The 26,482-nt window shown below is 27.8% G+C and overlaps 4 protein-coding genes across 4 annotated transcripts; 1 reads left to right on the forward strand and 3 right to left on the reverse strand.

Annotated features, from left to right (window-relative positions):
* Positions 1-4,040: 4,040 nt before the first annotated feature.
* Positions 4,041-4,536, reverse strand: LOC124843147 (uncharacterized). Its single transcript, XM_047319794.2, has one exon. It carries the CDS (start codon positions 4,474-4,476, stop codon positions 4,177-4,179), a length of 300 nt encoding a protein of 99 aa, XP_047175750.2. The 5' UTR covers positions 4,477-4,536; the 3' UTR covers positions 4,041-4,176.
* Positions 4,537-12,648: 8,112 nt separating this feature from the next.
* Positions 12,649-13,756, forward strand: LOC124843143 (uncharacterized). The gene has a single exon (XM_047319790.2). The coding sequence runs from the start codon at positions 12,758-12,760 to the stop codon at positions 13,646-13,648; it is 891 nt and encodes a 296-aa protein (XP_047175746.1). The 5' UTR covers positions 12,649-12,757; the 3' UTR covers positions 13,649-13,756.
* Positions 13,757-15,515: 1,759 nt separating this feature from the next.
* On the reverse strand, positions 15,516-17,088 carry LOC124843104 (glucan endo-1,3-beta-glucosidase, basic isoform-like). The gene is made up of 2 exons (XM_047319742.2): positions 16,966-17,088; positions 15,516-16,595 (listed from the first exon to the last, which is right to left on the reverse strand). Exons 1-2 carry the CDS (start codon positions 17,051-17,053, stop codon positions 15,628-15,630), a joined length of 1,056 nt encoding a protein of 351 aa, XP_047175698.2. The 5' UTR covers positions 17,054-17,088; the 3' UTR covers positions 15,516-15,627.
* A 4,732-nt stretch (positions 17,089-21,820) lies between these two features.
* Positions 21,821-26,082, reverse strand: LOC124843105 (glucan endo-1,3-beta-glucosidase, basic isoform-like). The gene is made up of 4 exons (XM_047319743.2): positions 25,995-26,082; positions 24,618-25,552; positions 23,122-23,214; positions 21,821-22,042 (listed from the first exon to the last, which is right to left on the reverse strand). The coding sequence occupies exons 1-4, from the start codon at positions 26,080-26,082 to the stop codon at positions 21,821-21,823; spliced, it is 1,338 nt and encodes a 445-aa protein (XP_047175699.1).
* Positions 26,083-26,482: the final 400 nt, after the last annotated feature.

Genomic DNA, 26,482 nt, shown 5'->3' on the forward strand with positions numbered 1-26,482 from the left:
AGAAAAAAGTATTTTATTTTGTACTCTAATGTGACATTTTTAAACATGTATTATGTATATAAAAATTTATTTAAATTTAAAATATAATAATTAAAAAGGTGTATTTTCAATATATATAATTATAAATATAGTTATAGATTACTAGGGAAGTATACGATTTAAGTATAGAAGTTAAGAGACAATGTTACAAGTCACCCTACAATTTAATAACTGAAAAGTAATTTATATATATATATATATATATATATATATATATATATATGAAAAAACACTAACAAATATGATAATAAAAAAGATGTAATAAATATATATAAAATTATAGTATATATGTTTGTCATTTGCATCTAAGCTTTCAGAAAAATATCTCTGATAAAAAAAAGTGTAGTGAATAGTCTTCCTGACAAGTTGCAAATATCTCTGTCCTTTCTGAGAACTTTTTGTAGTTATCCATGCACAGAAATCCATAAAATATTTAACATTTAACATTGCCGTAGATAGTGTTCATGTTGTTGGAAGTTTTTGAGAAACCATTACTTTTCACCTTTGTTACTGTAAGGATATGTACCTCTTTGATTCTTTTATATAAAAATAAATTACATATATATATATATATATATATATATATATATATATTCTGAAATAATATTAAAACTGCAAAACACCATGTTAACAAAATTTAAATTTGAAAGTAAACTCTAAAAAAGTTAAATTCTTTTATGTATCTTTTTAATGTTTTTTTAACAATTTTAAGATATTTCTAATCTTTTAGAAGACTTCACATTTAAGACAAGAATAAATTATGAAAATTAAAGAATTAAACAAATTTGAAGATTCTTAACAATATAATAATATGTTATAATACGTAATAATAGCATAATAATATCAATATAATAACGATACAAAATTATTATATAAAAATTTAAATAATTGAATAATGACATAGTTGAATTAATAGTATTAGAGATATTTTGATATTTTCTTTCAATTTTTTTATGATTTTCTATGTATTTTTTTAAAATTCAAATATATTTTTCTCTTATAAAATACCTAAGTTCTTTTTATGTTCTTTTCTGCTTGTGTTTTAAGGAATATTTTTGCTTCTATTTTATTTTTCTTATTTCTGTCTTTTTAGTTTTTCAAGATTTAACACATGATTAGCACATTCATTCGAATGAAAATTCATTTCTATTATAACTTTAATTTTCGAAAGCCTTAATTATTATAGTTAGATTTATACGATGACGATATTATTACAGGAAATAATTTTAATTTTCGAAAGCCTTAATTATTATAGCTAGATTTATACGATGACGATATTATTACAGATGAAGAACAAGTTTGGTTTTATAGATAAATTTATGCCTTGACCAATAAATTAGAATATTAATCCTAGATAGGACCAAATTGATGCAACGTTTTTATGCATGAATACGGAGTGACCATAAGCAGATTGAGGGATAAATCTATATCTATAAAATCAAACTTATTTTCTTATGTAATGACATCGTCATTATGCAAACTCAACCATAATAATTAGGACCTTTTGAGAATTAAAGAAATCTTTTATTGAAAGTATGAAAACTTAATTATTTTATAATAGAGAAATAGAGTTCAATATAAAAAAAAACAAGCAATAAAAAATCATAAGAGAAAACTTAATAAAAAACTTAATAGAAAATAATAAAATATCAAATATATCTTTAAAACATAAATTAAATAATTAAATATGAAAAACAATATTTCATTCAAAATTACAATACATTAATGTCAAATTGAAGATAATACAAATTTTGGAAATTAATTTTCTTTTGACAATTTTAACAATATAATAATATATTATAATAAATAATAAAATTTAACATTAATACAATAACATAATAATACCAGTATAATTGTATAATTGTATTTGCCGATGGCTATTGATAAAACTATCATGGCCAATATTAACATTTTTATATCATGCCCAAAAATGAAGGTGTTAGTGATTTGGAAAAGGAAATTTTTTAATAATTTTTTTTTATAATATTTTTACAATTATCTATGTGATAACTTGTGATTAGTCCGTTTCAAATATACAAACCAATAAAATAATGACATATAGTTTATTGTAAAAAAAATTATTAACACATCATAATATTTGAAAAACACCCAACTTTACGAAGTTTATTGCTTGTAGAGGTAATTTTAAAGTTAGTGTTATATATTATCTTGGACTTTTAATTTTAAACTTTGATCTATACAGAGAGAAACTTTTAACAAAAAAAATTACTAACTACTCAAAATTGATAATTGACATTTTTATTTTTATCTTTTCATTTCTATTTTTATTGTTATCTTTTTATTGGATTCATCTATTTAAATTTTCTTAAAATTCTTTAAGAAATTAATTGAGTCTTTGTGTTGGTTTTTAGATGTTTTCATATTAAAGACAGAGAGTGTTCTATATATAAAAACCATTATAAAACTACTTTGAAATCAATTTATTCTATTTTCTTTTGATGCTTAAAAAGTTTAACCTAAAACATTTAAATTGAAATAATGTACGATCGATAGAAATAAAAATGAATATACAAAATTTGATTTACTTTTGAGTTATATTAAGTTATTAAATTTTCCAAAGCAACTATCTAATAGAAATCTAATCTGAATCGCAAACTGAAGTGTTTGCAGAAAACCATGCAAAGAAGAAGAAAGCATGAAAGCGAAAAGCACATATATTGGGATTAAGATATCATTACAAAACCATTAGATTTATTGTATAGAGACATAAGTCGACATTATTTATAGGTTTGTAGAACAAGAAAATACGTAGTAGATCATGGTTGTTGCCGACCTTAATTATATGAAATACAGATAACTAATACAGACGGCGACCTTTGAAGCCATCCATGATAATGCCTCCATTACCATAACCGCTGAAAGCACCAGGATTATAAATCTGTTGTTCTTTGTAGTGCTCTGGGTTATGCCTGCTACGACGATCATTATTTTTTGGCTCTTTGCCTGCTTTCTCACCGTGCATCATTTTCTTCACACTCTGCATAAAGTCTACCATTATGATCTTCTCTCAAATTATTTTCTTGATAATTGCCTTAACGTTACCAACCAATTAGGGCAAATATATAGATGCAACCAACCAGAGGAATCCAATTCCTTTCTCGTTTATTCAAAGTTATGGCCATTTCTCGTTTACAGTTTGTTCCTGAATTAACTAGATGGAGAATATATCCATCTTCAACTGTTGCAAAGGAGAATATGTCCATTTCGAATTATACTCTTTGCAAAATCTGTGTTTAGACTGTTTCTTTACCGTCATGTAAAAGTAATGATATCTTAAAAAGAAGATATCAACTAAAAAGTCAGTTTTGCAGTGAATTTGCAGAAGAGAAGTTCCCTGCACTTACAAAGGTTCATTCTACACCATCAAAATTTCAAAAGTTCGAGAGTCGGTTAACAAATTTACTTAATGGGTGTTCAAACATCGGTTAAGAAATGTACTTAATTGCTGTTCGAACAACGGTTAAAAAAATTATTTAATTGAAGATTAATTTTTTAAGTAATAAAAATAATTATAATAATAATATGATAATAATACTAATAATAATAATAATACAATAATAAAATATATAAAAAAATTATAAAAATTTTAACCAATTTTGAGGATTTTTTTATAATTCTTTTAGTTTATTTTTTATTTAATAATCCTAATAAATAATAATACATCTCTTTAGGCTTAAATTCTTTTTGGACCAAAAAATGATAAGTTTGCTAAATTTTCAATGTCACCGTATTATGTTATCCTTTGATTTCTTTATAACCAAAGTCTACCGAAAGTCTTAAAAGTCCATTTCTATACTAGTATATGTTGTGTCAGAATAATGTAAAAAAAATTGGTATGAAAATATCTTTTTTCTTCACATAATGCCCCATAACATCATACACAAATATTCGAAAATTTTAATTCCATTATAACTTATGTTATTTTTATTATTCAAACATATTAGGGTTTAAATAACCCTCAAAATAATTAGGGTCTGATGTGCAGAGAATTAGAAGATTAGATTAGGGCTTAGATAACAGTCGAAAACCATTACATTTATTACATATACCATTAGAGCTGCAGCTCTGCATTATTTATGGGTATATGTATTTCCCAGTTCGTATGAAATAAAGAAACTAATAATAAGGACGACGGTAGAAGTTCCTCGTTTGGGCGTCAAAGCCACCCTGGATAGTTCCACCGTTGCCGTTACCATTAAAAGTACCACTGTTATTCAGAATCTGTTCATCGTAGTGGTTTGAGTGGTTAAACCTGTTACGGTTTCCAGCATATTGGCCACTGTTGATGGTTGCGCCGCCGAAATCCTGGCGACCGGAGGAGTGATTGTTGAATGAGTTGGAAGAACCATTGTTGGAGGCTTTGGCTGCTTCCTCAGCCTGAATCATTTCCATGATTCTCTGCATCAAGTCTGCCATTTTGATCTTCTCTCTGTAACTCACCTTTCTCTCTCAACTTATCTTCTTATTGCCTTACTGACTAGGCCACATATATATATACAGATGCAACCAAATTAAAGAATCCAATTCTTTCCTTCCTCCTTCAAAGTAAATTTGTCCTCAGATGAATATGATAATTGAAGAGTAGATTTTTTGATGATAAGAGTTTCAGAAAATACTCTTAATTTGAAGAATATATCCATTATGGAGTGTTGGAAAGGGTGATTGTTCTCCATGTATAATTGCTAAAGAGAATATATCCATAAGCAATTTGTGTTAAGGACGTTTGTCTCGGTCAGTTAACGTTTGACAACGACAATAATAGTATGGCGGAGTGGTGAAAGGTATTTTAGTCTTTTCCTGATATTATGGGTCTGCAATTAGTGATTATGGTGTATAGGAAGCAATAGCCCAAAAATTGGGGACTAAGGCTACGCAACTAATCTTTGGATCCTCACTTTGGACCAGCCCGATGGCTAAATTAAACAGGATTACCTTATCAGAATTGAAATTCGATCATTTCTTCTTGTAATATATTTTGGATTACGGAAGATATTTTTAAATTTAGAACTATGTTTTGTATATTTTGGAATACAATATTCGAAATGCATTCTAAAAAAATATTTTCAATTGTATATTTCTAAAGCTTTGTTCAGTTGAATGAATTTGAGAAGAGTGATTGAATGAATTTGAGAGGATTTGAACATAAATTTTTTGTTGTTTATATGAGTGAATTTTGGAGGTGAGTGAGAATGAATTTGAAAGTAAAGTTTTTTAGAATTAGTGTAAAATTTGATTGATGTGACAGATTAAAAAAAATTATTTCCAAATCCACTCTCACTTACCTCCAAAATCTACTTAAATAAACAACAAAAAATTTACCTTCAAATCCTCTCAAATACATTCAATCACTCTCTCCCAAATCCATTCAAGTGAACAAAGGGTAAAAGAAATTTCAAATTTAAAAATATTTTCGATATATATATACCGTTTTAATGTACTTTTTTTTAAGTTACATTTTTTATATTTTGAAAAGTATTTTTAGTTTATAATTATTTTCCAAAATATACAATTCAGAATATATTTTTTAAAATACATTCCAAATTATATGTTTTGAAATATAGTTTTGAATTCAGAATTACCTTTTTAAAATAGGCACTTCCATGGATACAACAGAAGCTCCAAAATACGAATTTAAAGCTTACAATCTATTAATAATATGACAGATTAATTATTTAGAGAAGCATTAGTGTAACCACTGGCACTAATATTGAAAATTTATTCGGTATTTCACTAGAAATTATAATCTTATTCTTAATGGTTTCCATACGCATATTCTTTTGAGTTACACTCAAATTTATATATTAATCAAATAACTAAATGTACAATTAACTTTTTATAAAAATTAAAATTACATATTAATAAAATTATAGAGGCTGAAAATAAATTTAAATCTAATCAAATTGTTACTATGATATATCACAATATAAAAGTGTAGATTAAAAAACTCTTAAAATTTTTTGCTTAAGGTTAAAGTAAATTCAATAGATAAACGCTAGTTATATATGAAACTTATTACTCAAACGTTCAACTCCATCCCCACTTTTTTTTTTGGTTTTAAGTGGATTTTAAGAAAGAGAAATAAAAATAAAATAAAATAAATGAAAACAAATAAAAGGAATAAAAAAGATGATGAAAAAGCTCATAGAGATGTGAATAAAAAGACCAATAATAAGAGATCTAAAAAGAAAATAGAAATAAAAGAGAGAAAAATTTCATATGTAATAAATAACGTGATAAAAAAGAAAGAAAGAAAAATAGAAATAAATATATCAAAAGTCGAAAGAAACAGAACACGTATTAGCACAAAGCACACCGTGTGTGGATTATTCGTCGTAGCAGCACTAGATAATGAATATGTTCTCCACGACTTTCGGTTTATATGTTTTTTATTATTAGAAATATACGTTGGAATATTTTAGGTAGTTAATTGTTAGATTAAAAATAAGTTATAGAAAATAATAAAATTTTAATTTTTTGTACTTCTTATCTTCCATATATTTAATACCGTGGAATAACTTTTATATTATGGTGCTCCATAAAAATTGAATATATACTCCAAAGTTATAAGTACATAAATATAAAGTACTTAAAGATTAAATGAGAAACGAATAAAACTTTGAATTATATACTTCATATATTTTAGACGAACGAATAACTTTAGACCCTAATGTTCCATAAGAAATGGATTTATATCCAAAACTCTTATCCAAAGATATGAATATGTTGCCAATTTATGTTAGAAAATTATTGATATAGATTTGTGTGGTCTACCAAAAGCATTGGATTCGCTTTCTTGCATGTGTACATTTCTGGCTTAGATCTTCATAACAATAACGTATAGTACAAACATATATATATATATATATATATATATATATATATATATATATATATATATATATATATATATATATATATATATATATATATATATATATATATATATATATTTTACTCATTCAAATAATTTAAAACAAAATTTAATGGAAAAGTAATAATATGGTAATATATATTAATATTTGACACATATTTGTTAGAAGTGAACTTTAAGCCTAACTCAACCTACAAAACCGGTTTGTTGGGTGAGATTTTTACTCACTTATAAACTATGAATTGGTCTTATTTCTAGTCGTGAGATTTCCAACAATATTATCATATTTTATTTATTTAGTATTTAGTTTAATTTTTTTTTTGAAATTGACTCTATTTTGATAATTATACGGAATAACTTCTTGATCATATACTGTATTACTGGTATCAAGATAAGATGGTTATGAAGTTTGATTAATCAATCAATTATCAAAGACAATTAATTCTCGTGCTAAACAACTTAAAAGTAAAATATAAATATTAATAATTAGACCGTTAGTTAATTAAATATCTATTCTAAAATTTATAAATATATAAATTTGAGTAAATAAGCTAGGTAAATACATGTTATGTCATTAATATCTGAATTAAATGAGCTAATTAGAATGTCTTTTACGTAAACTCTCAAGAATGATTTTTTTACATATACTTCCCCAATAGTTTTGGACCAAAATCTTGGAAAAAACTTGAAATAAAAGATAACTTTAAACTCTTAGAAGATTTTCTCTTGAAATCGAACCGTTTGCCAGGACCCTCCTGAAACAGTAAGAAAGGCTTTCCATGCATTTGTGATGAAGGAATAACTTTAAAACATAGGAGTGTGTCCCATCCGAAATGGATATATTCGCCGAAACTCTTTTCCGACCAAGTTGCTATTTCAACATTAGAATATTATTAATGAAGAATTTGGTGCTGTAGCAAAAGCATTGGATTCGGTTTTCTTGCATCTATATAGTGCTGGCTTAGTTGTTGATAACGTTAAATAGAAGAAGAAGGTAGAAAGCAGTACAGAAGCAAAAGATCTGAGAATTATGTCAAACTACTACGATCGTATGGCGGCTGAAATGGCAGCGAAATGGTCGAACAACGGTACTTCAAACTCATTCAACAACCATGGCAGTGGGAACCAAAATTTCTCGAATGCAAAGATCAACAGCGGCGCATATTCAGGCGATCGGAACAGGTATAACAATTCAAAACACTACGGTGAACGTGTTATTAATAACAGTGGAACTTTCAATGGTAATGGTAATGGAGGCTTTATAGAGGGTGGCTTTAACTCCTCCACGAGTAACTACTACTATTAGTTTTATGCCTTTCATATAAGCTGCACAATCTTATGGTCTAATGTGTTATGCTCTGTTGCCAATAAATGTAATGCTTTTCCAGTTATATATCACTAAACTTGTAAAGCTCGTCCTCAATAATAAAGACCTTTACGTTGCAGTTTATTTCTCCAATTTTTTTTCTTTTTTCTGTGTTAGAGATGTCCAAGATAAAATAAAAGAAATGAATGCTTTTTAATTTATGTGGGTCTATCGAGGAGAAAGTTTTTTGTGTATTACATAAGTAACAATGACATTGGAGCTAACACAAACAAGAATAATATCTGAACTAATTATAGATCTAACACCACTTTTTATTCAAAATCTTAAGATAATGGTTAATGGATCTTTTACCTTTATATACTGCTTCTCTTTCTTATTTTTATCCAACGTGGAACTTTCACTGAGATTATATTCTTAAGCGTGTGAAAATATATATACTTTTTTACTCTTATATCAATTCTGAGTTTTAATTGGCTGTTTATTTATTGACTAAGTACTTAATATGATTTCTTTTAATAAACTTAATCCATCATGATACAAATTTGAGTTAAGATATCACACATTTATTAATCTGATTCAAATTTGAGGTTCTTCGTTATGAAATTAAAATAATTAATAATAACTTGCATATGGTTCCAATTTCTAGAGTAATTAATATAACTATTTAAGGAGATTAAATTTCTAAAAAGTTTGTCATTTAAGTTTTCTTTTAGTATTTTTTTTCTTTTTTATCTATACCTGTATATAAAAATAATATATATTTAGTGTACACTTCTCCTTTTTCTTATTTTACTGTTAATAATATAATTCTTAACTTATTTATTAAATAAAATTATAAAAATGTCATCAATTTTAATTTCACTTTCTTTTTTATTCATTCATTCACCGGATTTTTATTTATTCATCTTTTTTATTTATTTCAATATTCACTTATAGGTATTTTTACTATTCCTATTATATTTGTTTTTATAAGTTATATTATTTGTTTCTTTTCTTTTAATTTTATTTTTCAGTATTGTTCACGTAAATCGAAAATATGAAAAATATTCATAGATAAAGAGAAACAGAAATTCAAAACTTTAATAGAAAATGAAATTGAAACGAAACTTTAGTGTAATTTAAGAAGAATTTAAAAATCATACATCATCATATTAAAATACATGCCAAATAATATCCAAACAAGAGGACTGTAAACAGCAGAACATGAATGAGAGGTTAAAAGTTCATTATGAAATAACTATCATTGTAAGATCCATAACCAGAAGACGAAAGACAATTATGACAAAAATAGAAAAAAGAATGAACCATTGCATTTGTTATACTTTCAAATTTGAATTAAAGTTTTAATAAAAATTATTTATATTTTATTTGATAATGCTTCCTTAACTCACCTTTTCATCATCTTTATAATCTAGTTACTTTTATTAATGAAAAACTTTCAACCTATATTTTCTATTTTATTTTATGTGCTTATAATTTTGCGCTTCCAAAAATTTGTAATTTTTTCTAATAATTTCATTAATTATTCATTATTTATAAATATTTTAACATCTCATTTTATGGTTTAGAAATCAAATTAACTGAACTTAAAAAATTACAATAATAAAATATTTAAAAATACGTAAGTACAGTCACGGCAATACCTGTGTTTATGCTAGTAATTTTAAAGCAATTTAAAATTATCATTTCATCACTTTAAAATTATTAATAATTTAAAATTATCGCGAGAGCAACACATCATTTTAAAGAATATTACCTAAATATTGATTAGAACACTCCAAATGCTTTATATATATATATATATATATAATCCAAATACGACAATAAAAATATAATATAATATTGAAACATGATGCTCCAACTCATTTCTAAATATATAACTATTACAAATTATTATATTTAATGTACACAAATATTATTTTCTTATTTTTCCTTCGTAATATTTTTAAGTTATAATGTAATATTCACAATAAAGATGTCAATTTAAAAAATAGTTAAAAGAATAAATCAAAACAGTGAAGAAAAACAGGAAAGAAAGCAAAATTTTAGAAAAAGTTCATATAAATTAAAACGAAGTAACTGCTCGTAGTTTAAATATAAGTTTTTAAAGTGTTTGATTTTATATAATTAAGCTTTGTATACAATACATAGATAATATATTTAAGTATTTTATTGGGTACGAAAAGTTTTATATTAGGTATGATAATATAATATTTATTGTGCATTAATATCATTCTAATCAGCTCAACAATATTTTTTAGAGGGAAGTATTCAGATATAGAAATTTGAGATTTTCATCTCAAATCACATTTTAAATATGTATATGTTATTATAATCTTCATTTAAGGGCTTGTTAAAGATTACTTCTAGCAAAACATAATAGTAATAATAATAATAATAATAATAATAATAATAATAATAATAATAATAATAATAATAATAATAAAATCACCAACACTTACCTTAACATTCTATCGCCTTAATAAAAAAATTGAATAAAATAAATATATTGTAGCGGAATCATTTTAGAAACCATACATAGATAATAAACAATGACAAAACTATTTTTTCCTTCTCCGCATGTGTTTTAGCAACCACAAAATGCAAATACATATTTTAATTAAAATGAAAATGGAAGAAACTTTACGATTACTTGTTGTGATCTTGGCTTTGGATTTAATAGTTCTTCGTTTTACTATTTATCTTTTTTTATTTGAGAACAACAATATTAAATTTTAATATTATTTTTTTTCTAACCTTTTTGTTTTACTTTGTGTGAGTTTATTTATAGACCAACAAAGTGTATTGATGGTCTTTTCATTTTTGTTTTTTTATTTTTTGAAAATGAATTGTGTCAATTTTTATCAGTTTTGATTAAGAAAAATGAATGACGCAACATAAGAGTAAAATACACGAAGCAACATAAGATAATTGAGAGTGATACAGAGAAAATTTTATTGAATAAATTTGTAGATGATTAGTCTTCTATCAACTTTGATTGAAGAAATTGGAAAAATGAGAATTAAAAGGTCAATAAATTTGAAACATAGTAAAATTACAAAAGAAAAATGCAATGTCATTGACTGATTGAGAAAGATAGTTGATGTTACGTAACAACAAGGATGGAAAGAAGAGAAAAATAGAGAAAAGTGTCTTAATAAAAAAAACGTGAATAATACTATTTTTTGTGTTTTTTAATGGGTTGTAAGATTTGATAAATAATAAAACAACTACTTACCAAACATTGACTAAATAACCTAACAAAAATATTTTTATTAAATTTTGAAAATGCTTTAATTCACTTTTAATTTAAATATTGGACTGTTTTTTTCATAAATTAAATAAATATAATTAAATCAATTTTATTTAAATTATGAAAATGTTTTTTATTTTTTTAATTTCAAGAAAAAACACAAAAACAAAATCTTTGAATTAACATTAGTAAAATATATATATATATATATAATATAAATGATTTAATTTACATTATTGTATAACCATGTGAGAAAAAAAAAATTAAAAATTCACATACACCTTCCATCTATTCTCTCTCTTAAATCTGTGCTCACAAAACCAATCGCTCTTCCTTCTCCATAAACCTTAAATCACTCAAATACGATGTTAATTGAAAATCTTAACAACTTTTACTTGCGTTAGTTAATTTATTTTAATTTATTATTTATCACGTTCAATAGTGTTTAAATATATTTTTTTCATGTACAATGATTAATTCCAAATTCGATAAATTTGAAATTGGACTATTTTTTTTTCTTAGGGATATTAAAAATGAAGAATCATAAGGTAACCTGAAACCACGAAAGGGAAATTGTCCTTATCATAACGTCTAATTTTTGTTTCTTTCTATATATATAAAAAAAAAGAAGAAGATGAAATAACAATGATGCTGAAGAAATTTCAGTGGATCCAAATAGAAATCTGAGTAAAGAGGATATATTCTCTGACCAAATAATAAAAGGTTATATATTATAAAAGGTTTGTGCTAATTTTCTTATTTGGAAATTGGATTTGAACAGAGGATTGATACCCTCCCCATTATTAATTCTTTGGTTTCACTCATTCTATTCTCTTTATTCATTTTCAACGATGTACAAAGCCCAATAACCCAACTCTTCCCTTCACTCGCATCATATTCTCCATTGTTATTTCCTATTATTAGAGCATCCTTCTTTTCTTTTATAATAATATAAATATAGTGTCCCAGTCCTCACAATAAAAAAAATAAAATTAAAATTTTAAACTCAAGTTATTGTTGCATTTCATGCTTCTTTTTTGTTCAAATTTAAAAGATGTTATTATATTATTTATGATTACATATGATATTATATATATATATATATATATATATATATATATATATATATATATGCCTCATATAATTATGTAGCTATAAAAAAATACTGAGACTCATTCCCAGTGGTTATGGCTCTGCTATAACCTTCTTTGTCGAAATTTAGTTACATTGTCGTGCTCATACATACATGGGAACAGCTCACAGTAGTCACACTAACCTTGGAAGCGAATGCACGTCTTATGATGCCGGTGCCACTGGTAGCATAGCACGTTGGGGGAAATCATTTGAAGTTTCCATGGGCCACAACAAAGAAAACGACAACACAGAAGTGTGGGGTGTGAAATACAAAACATGTCACAAAAAGAACACATGTGGTTTTAATCTGAAGGCAAGCCGTGACAGCAACGGTGTGGAGAGCATACATTTCGGATTAGGTGACTTTGGCGACAACAAAACCGAATTCGCGGTGAAAATCACGAGGGTTGGTCGTGATTGTCTCCGAGGAGGGATAAGCGGAATCGATTCTTGTAACGCTCCGGTGTCCTTCACGAGGGCGAAACAAGATCACACAATAGAGACAACCTTGGTCGCATACGGTTGTTCCTTCAGAGAGGGTCTTTTTGTTTTGGAGATGAAGAAAAAGGTTAACAGTGAGCATGCTTATATGGTGAACATGGCACACTATTATATCACGAAAGATGTTGGTCTTTCTGTCGAGGCCAAAATTCATCGCAGTAAAAGTTGTTTCAGTGTTGAAGTGGAAGGTCCTTTCAAGCACCCCAGTGAGGAGTTGCGTAAGGTCCTTGTCAAAACTCGTAGAACCGGGATTTTGTCGCGTAGTGCTTGTTCTCATTGTAACGTTGCAAAGGCTAATAGTAGCAGTGATGGTGGCAAGAGTGGAGAATCCAATTCATCTTTGAAAGCACAACCAAGTTCACAGAAGGGGCATGAAATTGCTAATAATCATGCTTTCTCTAGCATTATCAAGGAACAGTACAACAAAGGCCTTATCAATTCAACTGGATACACCACAGGTTCTCTAAATAATTCTATAATCTTCATAGATTGTAATTTTTGAACTATTTACTTATGTATATTTAAACATCACTTTATTCAAATAACAGATGTACAAGTAAATTGATTATTGGATTTTATACAAATCTCGGAACAGGAATTATGTTTGTAAACGGAGGCTAATTATATATCTTTATAAAGTACAACTTTTCTTTCTGATGAAACACACAAAAACCTAGTTACCTTTACTCTTTATATAAGGGTAATTCTTCATACCACTATTCTTAATAGTTCTTAATATATAAATTTTAGATAAATATCTGATAATCAAGAAGTTAACATTTAATAAGTGTACGAGGTTTCCACGAGTTTCACGATATGATGATAAGTATTTTTTTTTTTTTTCACAATTGGGTATGTGCAACATGCACTAAAATTAAAGTTTTTGATAATATGGATTGGTAATGTTAGATAACGTAAAGAATTAATTTCACAGTATCTTATAAAAAATTAATTCTGTTTTTACCTTACTCAATAAGTGTATTTGGAGAGTTTAATAATATGATTATTATTTATGAAGATGAATCAGTATATTGTTATTATATATTTAAAATAAATATTATTTCAATGAATAAATATAGTTGGTATTTTTTAAATACTCGGATATTCATCCAATGTTTTATACTTATAAATCTTAAACTCTTTTAAAAAAATTGAGTGGTAACATCAAATTCCAAATCTTTGAGTGGCAAGCTAATGAGGTGTCTCTTTCTCTTTCACACAAATCAAATGGTCTAACTTAAAGTATGGACATACAAAATATGGTATACGATTCGTTATGCTTGCAAATTCCATTTTCCTACAAATTTTATAACTAATATCATATGGACCACCTTTGCGAGTTGCCTACTTTGAGTCAGTGCAAAGCTTCTTATATAAAGAAATTGCAATCACAATATGTAGATTATCAAAATTGATTTTCTACTACCACTATCATATATTCCTATGGCTGAAAAGTATATATATCTAGTTATATAATTTAATTTTTTTTTCGAGGTTTGAGTTACTCAAATAGAGATTTTGGTTTCGATTTATTTTTTAAAAATAATTTTAATTTCCCTTTTAGTAAACATTTGAGAAAACATATGATTGTGAAGGTATATGGAGAGTTAATCTGGTTCGTATAGTAATGTTATTCCAAGTGGTGTCTTTCATAAAAGTAAAATTAAATAATAAATATATTATAATTGAAAAAAATACATTTAAGAATAAGTGAATATTTTACTTTTAATCAACTCAATATTTTAATTAATATAAAAATAATGAGTCAATACCTTTAAAAAATGTAAAAGAAATATTATATTTATTGAAAAAATTAAAAACCATTCATAATAAATCATAAAACCAATAATAAATATAAATAATAAAAAATATTAAAATAATTAATAATATATAATAATAAATGATAATAAATAAGAACAAATAATAATAATTATAAATAGTAATAAATAATATGATTAAAAATAATAGTAAATAATATAAATCTATAAATTTATTTAAATGATAACTAAGTTTAGAGACCAAAATGATTAGTTATAATTAGAGATCATTTTATAAACTAAAATTTATCATTATCTAAAATAATCTCAAAATTTTAAGTGAATTTGGTCTAGCAAGATTCAAACCTTTTGTCTTATGCACCACAGCTACAAACTTTTCATTAAAAAATACACACAACAATAATATCACACACACATATATATATATATATATATATATATATATATATATATATTAAAGATTCTTTGACACACCTAACTATTTTACATTCATTTGACATTATTTTTATTTATTTTTTATTTCCTTCTTTCTTGAAACAATACAAAAATTTATACTTTTTTAACCATTTTATTCATGTAGCCTATGTCAAATGAACGTAAAAATGTGTCATGATATTATTACTCATGTATAAATCATACAAAATGTATCATATATTATTAAACAATAAAACATAAAATTAGAAATTAATTTATTTTATTATTTCTATATGGATTTGACACAAGGAATTGGAAACTTGTTTTCCTTGTTGGGATGGAAGACCCCCCAATGTTTCTCTATTTCGGGAGTCTTTTGATTCTCATCAAACATACTAAATACATAGATCTCTGTGGGTTTCGAAGGTCTTCTAGGGCTACCTGTTTTAGCACGACGAAACAAACCCTCTAAGTAGGTCTTTGCATTGTCATCACTGGCGCCAAACCCTCCGTCCGACGGCCACCCACTCTCCGACACAATAACCTCAACATAACCAATTTTAGTGTTATCAATTGCAGCATGCACTGAATCCAACACAGCATCAAACAGATTCTGGTATTTGTATTCACCATCTGTTACGACAACATCCGGTGAGGTGAAAAGAGCATAAGAAAGTGCTACATGATCAGGGCTACTAGAGTAACCATAATAAGGGTAGACATTGGCTAGCAAAGGTGCATTTGCATATACCAAGTAACCGATTATGGGTTCGATGTATGACTTCACTGCAGCTTTAAAGGAGGATTGTGATGGAGGGTAAGTGTTTCCTAACATGGTCATGTCAATGACGGTTGTGACCTTAATTTGATCTTGAAGACCTTTAGCCCTAATAGCTTGGTATATGTTTTGGATTGCAGGTAGAACGTATTTGGCAACCTTGTAGGTATCTCCGACGGCGGGATTCACTTCGTTGCCGACTGCCACGTACTTGATTTTGACATTAGGGAAGAAATCTAAGACATTGTTTTGCACCCATGTAATAGCCTCGTTAGGGAAGGTGGCGAGCTGCTGAAGGTCGATGTTTGGAATTCCAAGAATGAGCTCGATGTTTGAATTATTCAGTGCATGTAGAACATCTCGTTTAGGATCAAAGAGTCTCATTTTTTGGATACAGTTGTCTTGGTAAAGACTGACAACTTCATTTGCTGGAGGTAAATCGTCGCCGAATGTACCATAACACATGCCAACTTGAGCATCTGTTAGCCAAAACATGAAAATTGTAATCTATATGAAATTAAAATGTTTGAAGCATATGTTATAAATAAATAATGCATATTAAGCAATGTAGGGAATGGATCCTTCAAACATATGTCCACATGTTTGAAACTTTACAACAGCGGTTGAACATCATTTTTATATTAGCTTGTATTCTTTTTCAAGATAATTTATTAACAAGTTTTACTACACTACGTTATAACTATGATGAGGACATATATGATATTTTTGTTAAAGATCTATGCTTTGTAGAATATATAGTATATGTTGTGAGCATTATTATTATTATTAGAAAAATTTAAAAAGTGATATGCTTCAGAAAATACTGTAATAGTGGAAATAAATGAGAACCTATAGTGCGAAGGTTAATTGTGAATAGCTGGAGAAGAAGCACGAGAGTGGAGAATGAGAACATCTTGGTAGTGAAGAGAGAAGACATGGTTGTAGTCAATTCAAAGAAGAAATTGATGATCACACTGCTTCCTACAATCCTCTTATATAGCTCACCATCAATGTCTTACAAGTATTTTCAATTATAAAAATCTATATGAATAAATATCGTACGTGCTTTCTATGTATATCCACATAATTAATACTCAATATCCTTATCTTATAATATCTCCATAAAAAAAGAGAAAAAAAGATGTAGCTGTGTTTGTCTTTAATTTAATAATATTGTGTGCTAGCACATTATCTATATTACATGATCACATTTTGAGTAAAAATAACAAAATATAGTATTTATCTTATCCTTTACGAAAGTTTGACTGAAATTTTTATTAATTATTTTTCCTTTTTTTAACTAAATTTGCAGTATATATATATATATATATATATATATATATATATATATATATATATATATATATATATATATATATTATCACATTTTTAGTCAAAATAAAAAAAAATATAGTATTTATATCTTATTCATTATGAAAGTTTGACTAAAATTTATATTAATTAATTTTTCCTTTTTTAACCAAATTTGCATGTTATTTCATCCATATAAGTGAACATATCCACTCATCTATTTTACTTCAAAAATATAATTAATAACTTTATAAATATCGAGTGCCGTACTCTGAAAAGGTATATGTTTCCCTTCTAAGAATTCCCAATAACACATAATCCATATTTTGTACTAAAAATTAGTAAAATATAATTAAGATGATAAACTGTGCAATTACTTTCTGCATTCCCATAATATCAAAAAATCTTAATATCATTAGTGTGTTACCAGTAAGTTTCTGTTTCGTTTAGTTTTTAAAAAAAATCTAAAACTTTTTATTACTTTTTTTTTCTTAATTTAAAAAAAAAATTCATGTATCAAAGTCAATATTGTGTCATATGACAATATCAATGTTACGTGATAAAAAATATTAGAATCATGTATCAAGTAATATCAACGTAGCTTATCAGTGTCATATGTCATTGTCTTGTATTTAATTTTATCTCAATTTTCGTTTCTTTTATTCAATTTAGTCTAATTTTTTTTGTTAATTTTGTTTAATACAATATTATTTTTTTTATTATTTTGTTTTCTTCCGTTCGTTTTCAATTTTAGAAAAAGATATCTTCATTATTTTTAAAATTAGATGAAATTTTTTTCATTATTATTAAAATTAAAAAAAGAAATTATTACTTTTAGAATTAGAAGGATAATTATTGATTATTTTTAAAATTAAAAGAAATTTTTTTCATTATTTTTAAAATTAAAAGAAAAGTTCTTCATTGTTTTTCAAATTATAAAGAAAATTATTTACTTTTTTTAAAATTAGAAGAAAATATTTTTAAAATTAGAAGAACAATCCTTCGTTATTTTTAAAATTAGAAGGAACATTCTTCGTTATTTTTAAAATTATAAGGAAAAATTTTCATCATTTTTAAAATTATAAATAAAAATTATTCTTTATTTTTAAAATTAAGAGGAATATTCTTCATTATTTTTAAAATTAAAATTAAAATTATTTATTATTTTCAAAGTTAGATGGAAAATTTTTAATTATTTTGAAAATTAGAAGAAAAATTCTTCATTATTTGTAAAATTAGAAGAAAAATTCTTCATTATTTTTAAAATTAGAGGAAAATTTTTTCATCATTTTTAAAATTAGAAGGAAACTTTTCATTATTTTTATTAAAATTAGAAGGAAAATTTTAATTTATTTCTATAATTATAAGGAAAAATCTAATTTATTTTTAAACTTAGAATGAAAATTATTTCATATTTTAAAAATTAGAAGAAGAATTCTACATTATTTTTAAACCAATTGTAACCCTATTTTTTACATGTTGAAAAATTAAATATAAATATAGCAATTATATTTCAATGATATAGTTAGAGTTGGTTTAAAAATAATAAAAATATTTATTAAAATTATGAATTTTAATAAAATTTAAATTTAATTTCAATTTAGAAAAAGAAAAAATTAGAATAAAATTAAAAAAAATTGAAACTAAATTAAAAAATAACGATAATTGAGACTGAATTAAATACAATAGACTGACACGTAATATTAATGTTGACCTACTAACTCAACGGTGATACTGACAATGTCTTGACATTGTCACATGAAACAATATGGTTTAATACCTCTTTTGGTCCCTCGAAAGGGGACAAAAGTTCAATTCGGTCCTACCTTTTTTTAGAAGTTCAATGTGGTCTCAACTTTTGTAAAAAGTGTGCAATCAAGTCCTTTTTGGAAACGGCGTTGAGTTTTTAACGGAGCAGCTGACAGGGTGGACTGAAGTTAGCTACGTGGCTGTGTGTGGGTAATACGTGGCTGTGAGAGGGTGATACGTGGCTGTGAGAGGGTAAATGTGATAATCTGAAGTGTGTTGAAATCTGAAGTCCCCCTTCGCAGTCCAGCCCTGGGACTCCGGATCCCTCTGCTTCAAGTTTGTTCTCGGCGGCGCGTCGCCCAGTCCCTGGGAGGACTTTCAGTCGAACCGCAAAACTCTCGGCGTCGTCGGCATCGTCCACTGTCCTTCCTCCTCCGATCTCGACGCTGCCGTCGACCTTTTAACCAATGTCTGCAAGTCCTTCCCCTCTTCCCTTGTTGATCGCTATTTTGCCTTCTGCCCTAACGATTCGCAGGTCGTGCTTCGCTTTCTTGTTCAATTTCTTATTTTCGTGTCGATTTGGTGAAGAAATGGGTAAAATATGAAATAATAATGTAATATTTCTTTGGTTTAATTTCCCACTGAGGGAATGGATCAGAAGAAATGAATTGTCTTATCGGATTTTATAACTTTAATTTCATTTATTTTGGCAATTCGATAAACAAGATGAAGCAATGTTATAGGTTTTTTCGTAATTTTCTCTGTTTTTGGTGATATAGTAAAGAACTGGATCGGAACAAAACTGTTACGTTTTTTCTTTTTACTTTAATCTCCCCTCTGGTGCCAATTTAGTAAAGAAATGGATCAAAGAAGATGAAGGTTCTGTAGGTTTTTTCTCTATATTTCCGCTGTTTTTTGCAATTTAATGAAGAAACAGACCAAAGAAAAAGTAGAAATGGATTGAAGAGAAGTCTTGTATGTTTTTGTCTTGCATTTCCTCTGTTTTTGTCTGTGTTTTCAACACACTTCCTCCACGATGATAAATCTCAAATTACCAATTTCTCTGCAACTCAAACCCTAACTTCTGATTTCTTAACCTCAGTAATATTATCATATTTACCCTCTCACAGCCACGTATGACCCTCTCACAGCCACGTATTACCCACACACAGCCATGTAGCTAACTTCAGTCCACCCTGTTAGCTGCTCCGTTAAAAACTCAACGCCATTTCCAAAAAGAACTTGATTGCACACTTTTTCCAAAAGTTGGGACCACATTAAACTTCTAAAAAAAGGTAGGACCAAATTGAACTTTTGCCCCCTTTCGAGGGACCAAAAGAGATATTAAATCAAACAATATTGACTTGACAGGTACATTTTCTTTTTTAATTAAAAAAAATTAAAAAAATTAAAAAACTCTTTTAAAAAACTATAAAATAACACATGGCACACACCATTTATTTATCATCAATTATTTAGAGGATATCATAAAAAAATGGAATTGAACATAAACTATGAAATTGGGAGTAAATATGAAAAAAGAAATCTCGCATTATACAAAAATCAATATATATATATATATATATATATATATATATATATATATATATATATATATATATATATATATATATATAAGGAAAAGACTCAAAGAGTCTTCACTATTGCACCATATCATATCATGACTGTTATTACGGTCAGTGTCGTCGCACGGCTACACAGGAAGAAGAAAGAAAATGTGGGAAAAAGAAACGCTCATTTCGTGTCAAGTTTTTCGGGAACATGTTTTATACATTAAAAAGTTAATATGTAAAAAAATAATGATAAAAGGACACATATTTATATATTTTTTATGATATATTATAAAAATAAAATAATTAAAAAAAATTATATATTTTAAAAAAGAAAAAAATTATAATATTAAAATATTTATGTATATCAAATTATATATATATATATATATATATATATATATATATATATATATAATATTACGTGTAGATGTTCCCGAAAACTATGAGTTTTGGAAAGTTTTTTCTAGAAATCCCATTCCCAAAAGATTATTTTTCATTTTATACGTTCTGGAAAAACTCTCTGTTCCGAAAATCACATTCTAGAAACTTCATTCCAAAATTTCTGTTCCAGAAATATTATTCCAAAATTTTTGAAAAGCTTATATTAAATATTTTCAAAACATATGTAATTTGAAAATCACATTTCACAAGATAAAAATGATAATTTCGGAACTCTTAGAAATGTGTGAAGAAATTGTGAGAAGAGTCATTCTCCCTGCACCTCACTACCCTCATCCTGCACCTCCAAAAAAAGTTATAATTCCAAACGTGCCCTTTCACAGTCAACGAGGAGAGAGAAAAAAAATTGTTTAAAAAAATTAATAAAATTTCAAACCTTATTTAACTCATCTTCTTCACTGCCGCATCTCACTCCTCCCTGCCGCATCTCACTAAAACCCTAGATCTACACCCCTCCTTCCTCCCTCTTTTTCTCTCCATCCTCTGTCTCTTGCATCCGCTGGTTTGGTCACGTTCGTCGCTGGCGTCCAGTCTCTGGCATCCGCTGCTTTGCTCGCGTTCGTCACTGGCGTCCAGGTTAGTAGCTTCCATCTTTCCTGTTATGTGCTTGGTCATCCTTTCCTGTTATGTGCTTGGTTGGGGTTCGTGGTTCGTGGGTCGTGATCGGATGCGGAGCTGCTGGAGGTGCACGCCGCATTTGGAAATGCGGCAAGGATCACAGCCGCAGTTGGAAGTGCGGCTCGCTGGAGGTGCACGCGCATTTGGAAGTGCGGCAAGGACGTGGAGGTGCACGCCGCATTTGGAAGTGCGGCAGGTGCACGCCGCATATCGAACTGCGGCAAACTATAACCGGAGTTCGATATGCGGCAGATGGCGTTTTTCAGTTTTTTAAAATTATATATAGATAATTTTAGGATTTAGTCTGAGACTGTTTCTTTGAATTTGAATTGAATATGTGGTTTGATCTGTTGTTGGCATGGTTATGATATTTATTTTGAATTCTTTATATTTTTTTTTGAAATGTTTTCTTATTGTTGAAGTGTTTTTTATTTAGACGAAGATAGTAATGAAAAATAATTTTTTTATACTAGTATATACTAATTTAAAATGGTTATTGACACACTATACACACAGTAGATACACAGTAGATACACACTAGTATATAGAAATATAAAGTAGATACACAGTAGATACACACTAGTATTTTAGAATCCAAATATGGATAGTTATCCATCTCATATAATTAAATATGACCTACAATAAATATTAAAATTTAAAAATTTATAAATTACAAATAAAAAATTCAAAAACACTCTCTAATAAAAAAAATTCATATAACCTAAATATTATTAAAAATTCATATAACCTAAATACACTCCCCCTGATCACTCCGTAATGACTAACCATAATCCATGAAAAAAAAATTTAAAATAAATAATCATAACATAAAACAATAAATTTAAATTAAAAATAATAACATAATAACAAAAACATTAAAAAAAAAATAAAAAAACATGTAAAAAAAAAAGGACTGCAGGAATTTCACTAAAAAAAAAAATCATGCATAACCGCACTTCAAAGTGCGGCGAGAACATGAAATACGCACTTCGAAGTGCGGCGGCTACAAATTGTTAAACGCACTTCGAAGTGCGGCGCGGTTACCAACGGCGAGGTTACCAGAATACTACCCACACCTCACTACCTATACCTCACTGTCTTCTTCCTCTCTCGCTCACATATATAAATCTCCCAAAACCTAAACCACCACCCCACCCCAGCATTGTATAATTAAAAAAACATTAAATAAAAAATTTGCATAAACCCTAAACAAGAAAAAATTAAACAAAACATGAAAAAATAAACATATACCACAACGCACTTCAAAGTGCGTCACCCTAATTTAAAAACGCACTTCGAAGTGCGGCGAAGTCTTTCCGCACTTCGAAGTGCGGTTGCGTACCTTCGCCAGCGCAGAGTCTTCTTCCTCTTCCTCCTGCTGCTGTATCTTCAAATCTTACAATTCACTAAACCATAAATTACTTGCTATTACTTGCTACAGTAAAAAAACCATGAACAGTGTACGCACCTAAGGCAGCTCAGGGTTTATAAAAAGGGAATGTGGTTGGGAGTTAGAAAAATGGTTGGGGGTTAAAAAAATTTAATTTATTAATTACGGTTTTGACTTTTAATTAAATGAAGGGTATATAGGTAATTTTGGGGGTGCAGGATGAGGTGAGGGAGGTGCAGGAAGATTCACTCTTGTGAGAATGCAGAGTAAAATCCTGCAAAATAGATTAATCAGATTTATTTAGGCCTCACCCGTTATTGGTCACAAAATGGAAATAGGTTGGGTTGGTCAACGAAGACAAGGTTGTTTTTTTCTGCACCCCCATAAATTTCTTGTTTCACCCTTCATTGTTCTGAATTTCATTTCTACCCTTCTTTATTTAATTTGAAGTTGTCTCCTTCGTGGAGTCGCGCCCCGCCAACTTTCTTTATTTTATATTATATTTTATATTTTAAATAAGATAATAAAAGCTCATCTTTTAAAATAATTTTTTATTTATTTTAATTTAAAAAATAATTCATTCCACCTTGGTGTTGTAACATCAATCTAAATGGAAGTATACTCACAAATAAAAACAAAAATATAAATGAAAAGCTCACAGCACATACAACATTCCACATTAGTATTACAAAACCAATATGACCATAGGAATACTAAAAAACAAGAGAAATATAAATAAAAGACCCTAAGAAATTTAACACGAGGCAAACCCTTCTCGTGTAATGTTTCTGATTAAAAATTGTAAATTTTCTTACAATTTTTCTAGCAAAGATTACCAACCTTCTTTGCAAATTTTCTGAATAAAATAGTAAACAAATATAGGTTCTATATATTTAACTCTCTTATATACCTAAAAATCCAATTAAGTTATGATGGTAACTCTAAAAACAACTATTTACTTTTACACGTATTTTTATGTTTTTCTCTTCATATTACTTTATATGAAATTTTGATGAATACTCACTGGAGAATTGATATATTTTTCTTTCATAAAAAGTCTCTTATTCTGAAACAAACATCTTACACCACTCTTGTTATCAGTGATCTACGGCGAAATCAATGTAACGATAACCTTTTCTTGTTATCAATCCTTATTCTTTGTACATTAGATTTATTGTCGACGACTTTCGTATCATTGTAACTAACAACTCATTAATACTCAGAGAAATCTATTACTAACACCTCAATCAAACCAAACCCAATCACGCATGCATTATATTATGTATTGGCAAAATCATTACACAAAAAGAATGATCTAGACAACTTTTTGATTTTCTCGTGCCGACAAACATTGCACAATACTTCCTATATTATATTTCTTTGGATTTTACACAACCAACTGGATACTTCTTGTCTTTGTTAGGAAAGAAGATCCCCCAATGTTTCTCTAGCTCGGGAGTCTTTTGATTCTCATCAAACATACTAAATAGATAGATTTGCGTGGGTTTCGAAGGCCTTCTAGGGCTACCTGTTTTAGAACGATGAAACAAACCCACTAAGTAGGTCTTTGCATTGTCAACACTGGCGCCAAGCGCTCCATCGGACGGCCACCCGGTCTCGGACACAACAACATCCACAAAACCAACTCCAGTGCTATCAATTGCAGCATGCACCGCATCCAACACGGCATCAAACAGATTCTGGTATCCGTATTGACCATCTGACACGACAACATTCGGTGACGTGAAAAGAGCATAGGGAAGTGATATGTCATTAGGGTTACTAGAGTAACTAAAATAAGGGTAAACATTGGCTAGCAAAGGTGCATTTGCAGATACCAAGAAGCCGAGTATGGGGTCAATGTATGATCTCGCATCAGCTCTGAAGGAGCCTTGCGATGGAGGGTAAGAGCTTCCTAGAATGCTTGTGGCAATGACTGTTGTGACTTTAATCTGATCCTGAAGGCCTTTGTCCGTAATAGCTTTGTATATGTTTTGGATTGCAGGTAGAACGTGTGGGGCAAACTCACCGACGGGATCCACTTCGTTGCCGGCTGCGACATACGTGATTTTGACACTTGGGAAGAAATCCAAGACATTGTTTTGCACCCAAGTAATAGCATTGTCAGGGCTGGTTGCAAGAGATTGAAGGTCGACGTTTGGCACCCCAAGAATGAGCTCGATGTTTGAATCTTTAAGTGCATTTAGAGTATCTCGATTAGGATCAAAGATTCTCATCTTTCGGATACAGTTATCTTGGTAAAGGCCCACAACTTCATTTGCCGGGGGTAGATTGTCGCCCAGTGTGCCATAACATACGCCAACATTTTGAGCATCTGCTACCAAAAACATGAAAATTGTTATAAAATTTAAGCTGCTGCATGCTCATATGGGAAAAGAATAAGTTATATTTCGTTTTGTATATATTACTTTATATATCAATTGAGCAAAATAACATGTTTGAACACTTCATATATATTTCTTATCGTAAAAATTACGTTGTACAAACTTTACACACAACAGATATTATAAAGATATATTCAATGTAAAAGTAATTTACATTGAGAAATAAATAATAATAACTTTTTATAAAAGCAAATAAAGAAATAAATTTGATTGATATTCGTTAGATCAATTCATTTAAATAAAATGGCATTTCTCAAAAAAGTATATACAACTTTTAAAAAAAATAGAATTATTAAAATGTTTAATAATTATTTGAAAAAATAAGATATAATTACATAGTATACTTTTGCTTAAAAGAAAATAAATGAGAACCTGTAGTGTGAAGGTTAATTGTGAATATCTGGAGAAGAAGCACGAGAGTGGACAATGAGAACATCTTGGTAGTGAAGAGAGAAGACATGTTATACGAAATATAACACAGAAGAAATTGATGATCACACTTGGTTCCTGCAATCCTCTTATATAGACTCACCATCAATGTCTTAAAAAAGTAATTTGAATTATAAAATTCTACATAATAAATATATTGTTGTCCATGAATATCCACATAATTAATACTGAATATTATAATATCGCCATAAACAAAGAAAAAACAGATTGTGTTATTAAGAAGAATACCGACCAGTTGTAATGAAGCCAATTTATTCACTATTAAATGTTAATTGTAGAATCAATCTCCACTGTAATACCTTCTATAAATCCATCAAATTTATTTACTATTACACACTAATTACGTAAATGAATTAATATACAGATCTCACATATTATGAATTGATATACAAAATCTCATTTTAAATGTT

This window comes from Vigna umbellata, chromosome 2, assembly GCF_029865625.1.
Source record: "Vigna umbellata cultivar VRB3 chromosome 2, Vumbellata_1.0, whole genome shotgun sequence".
Classification (NCBI taxonomy): domain Eukaryota; kingdom Viridiplantae; phylum Streptophyta; class Magnoliopsida; order Fabales; family Fabaceae; genus Vigna; species Vigna umbellata.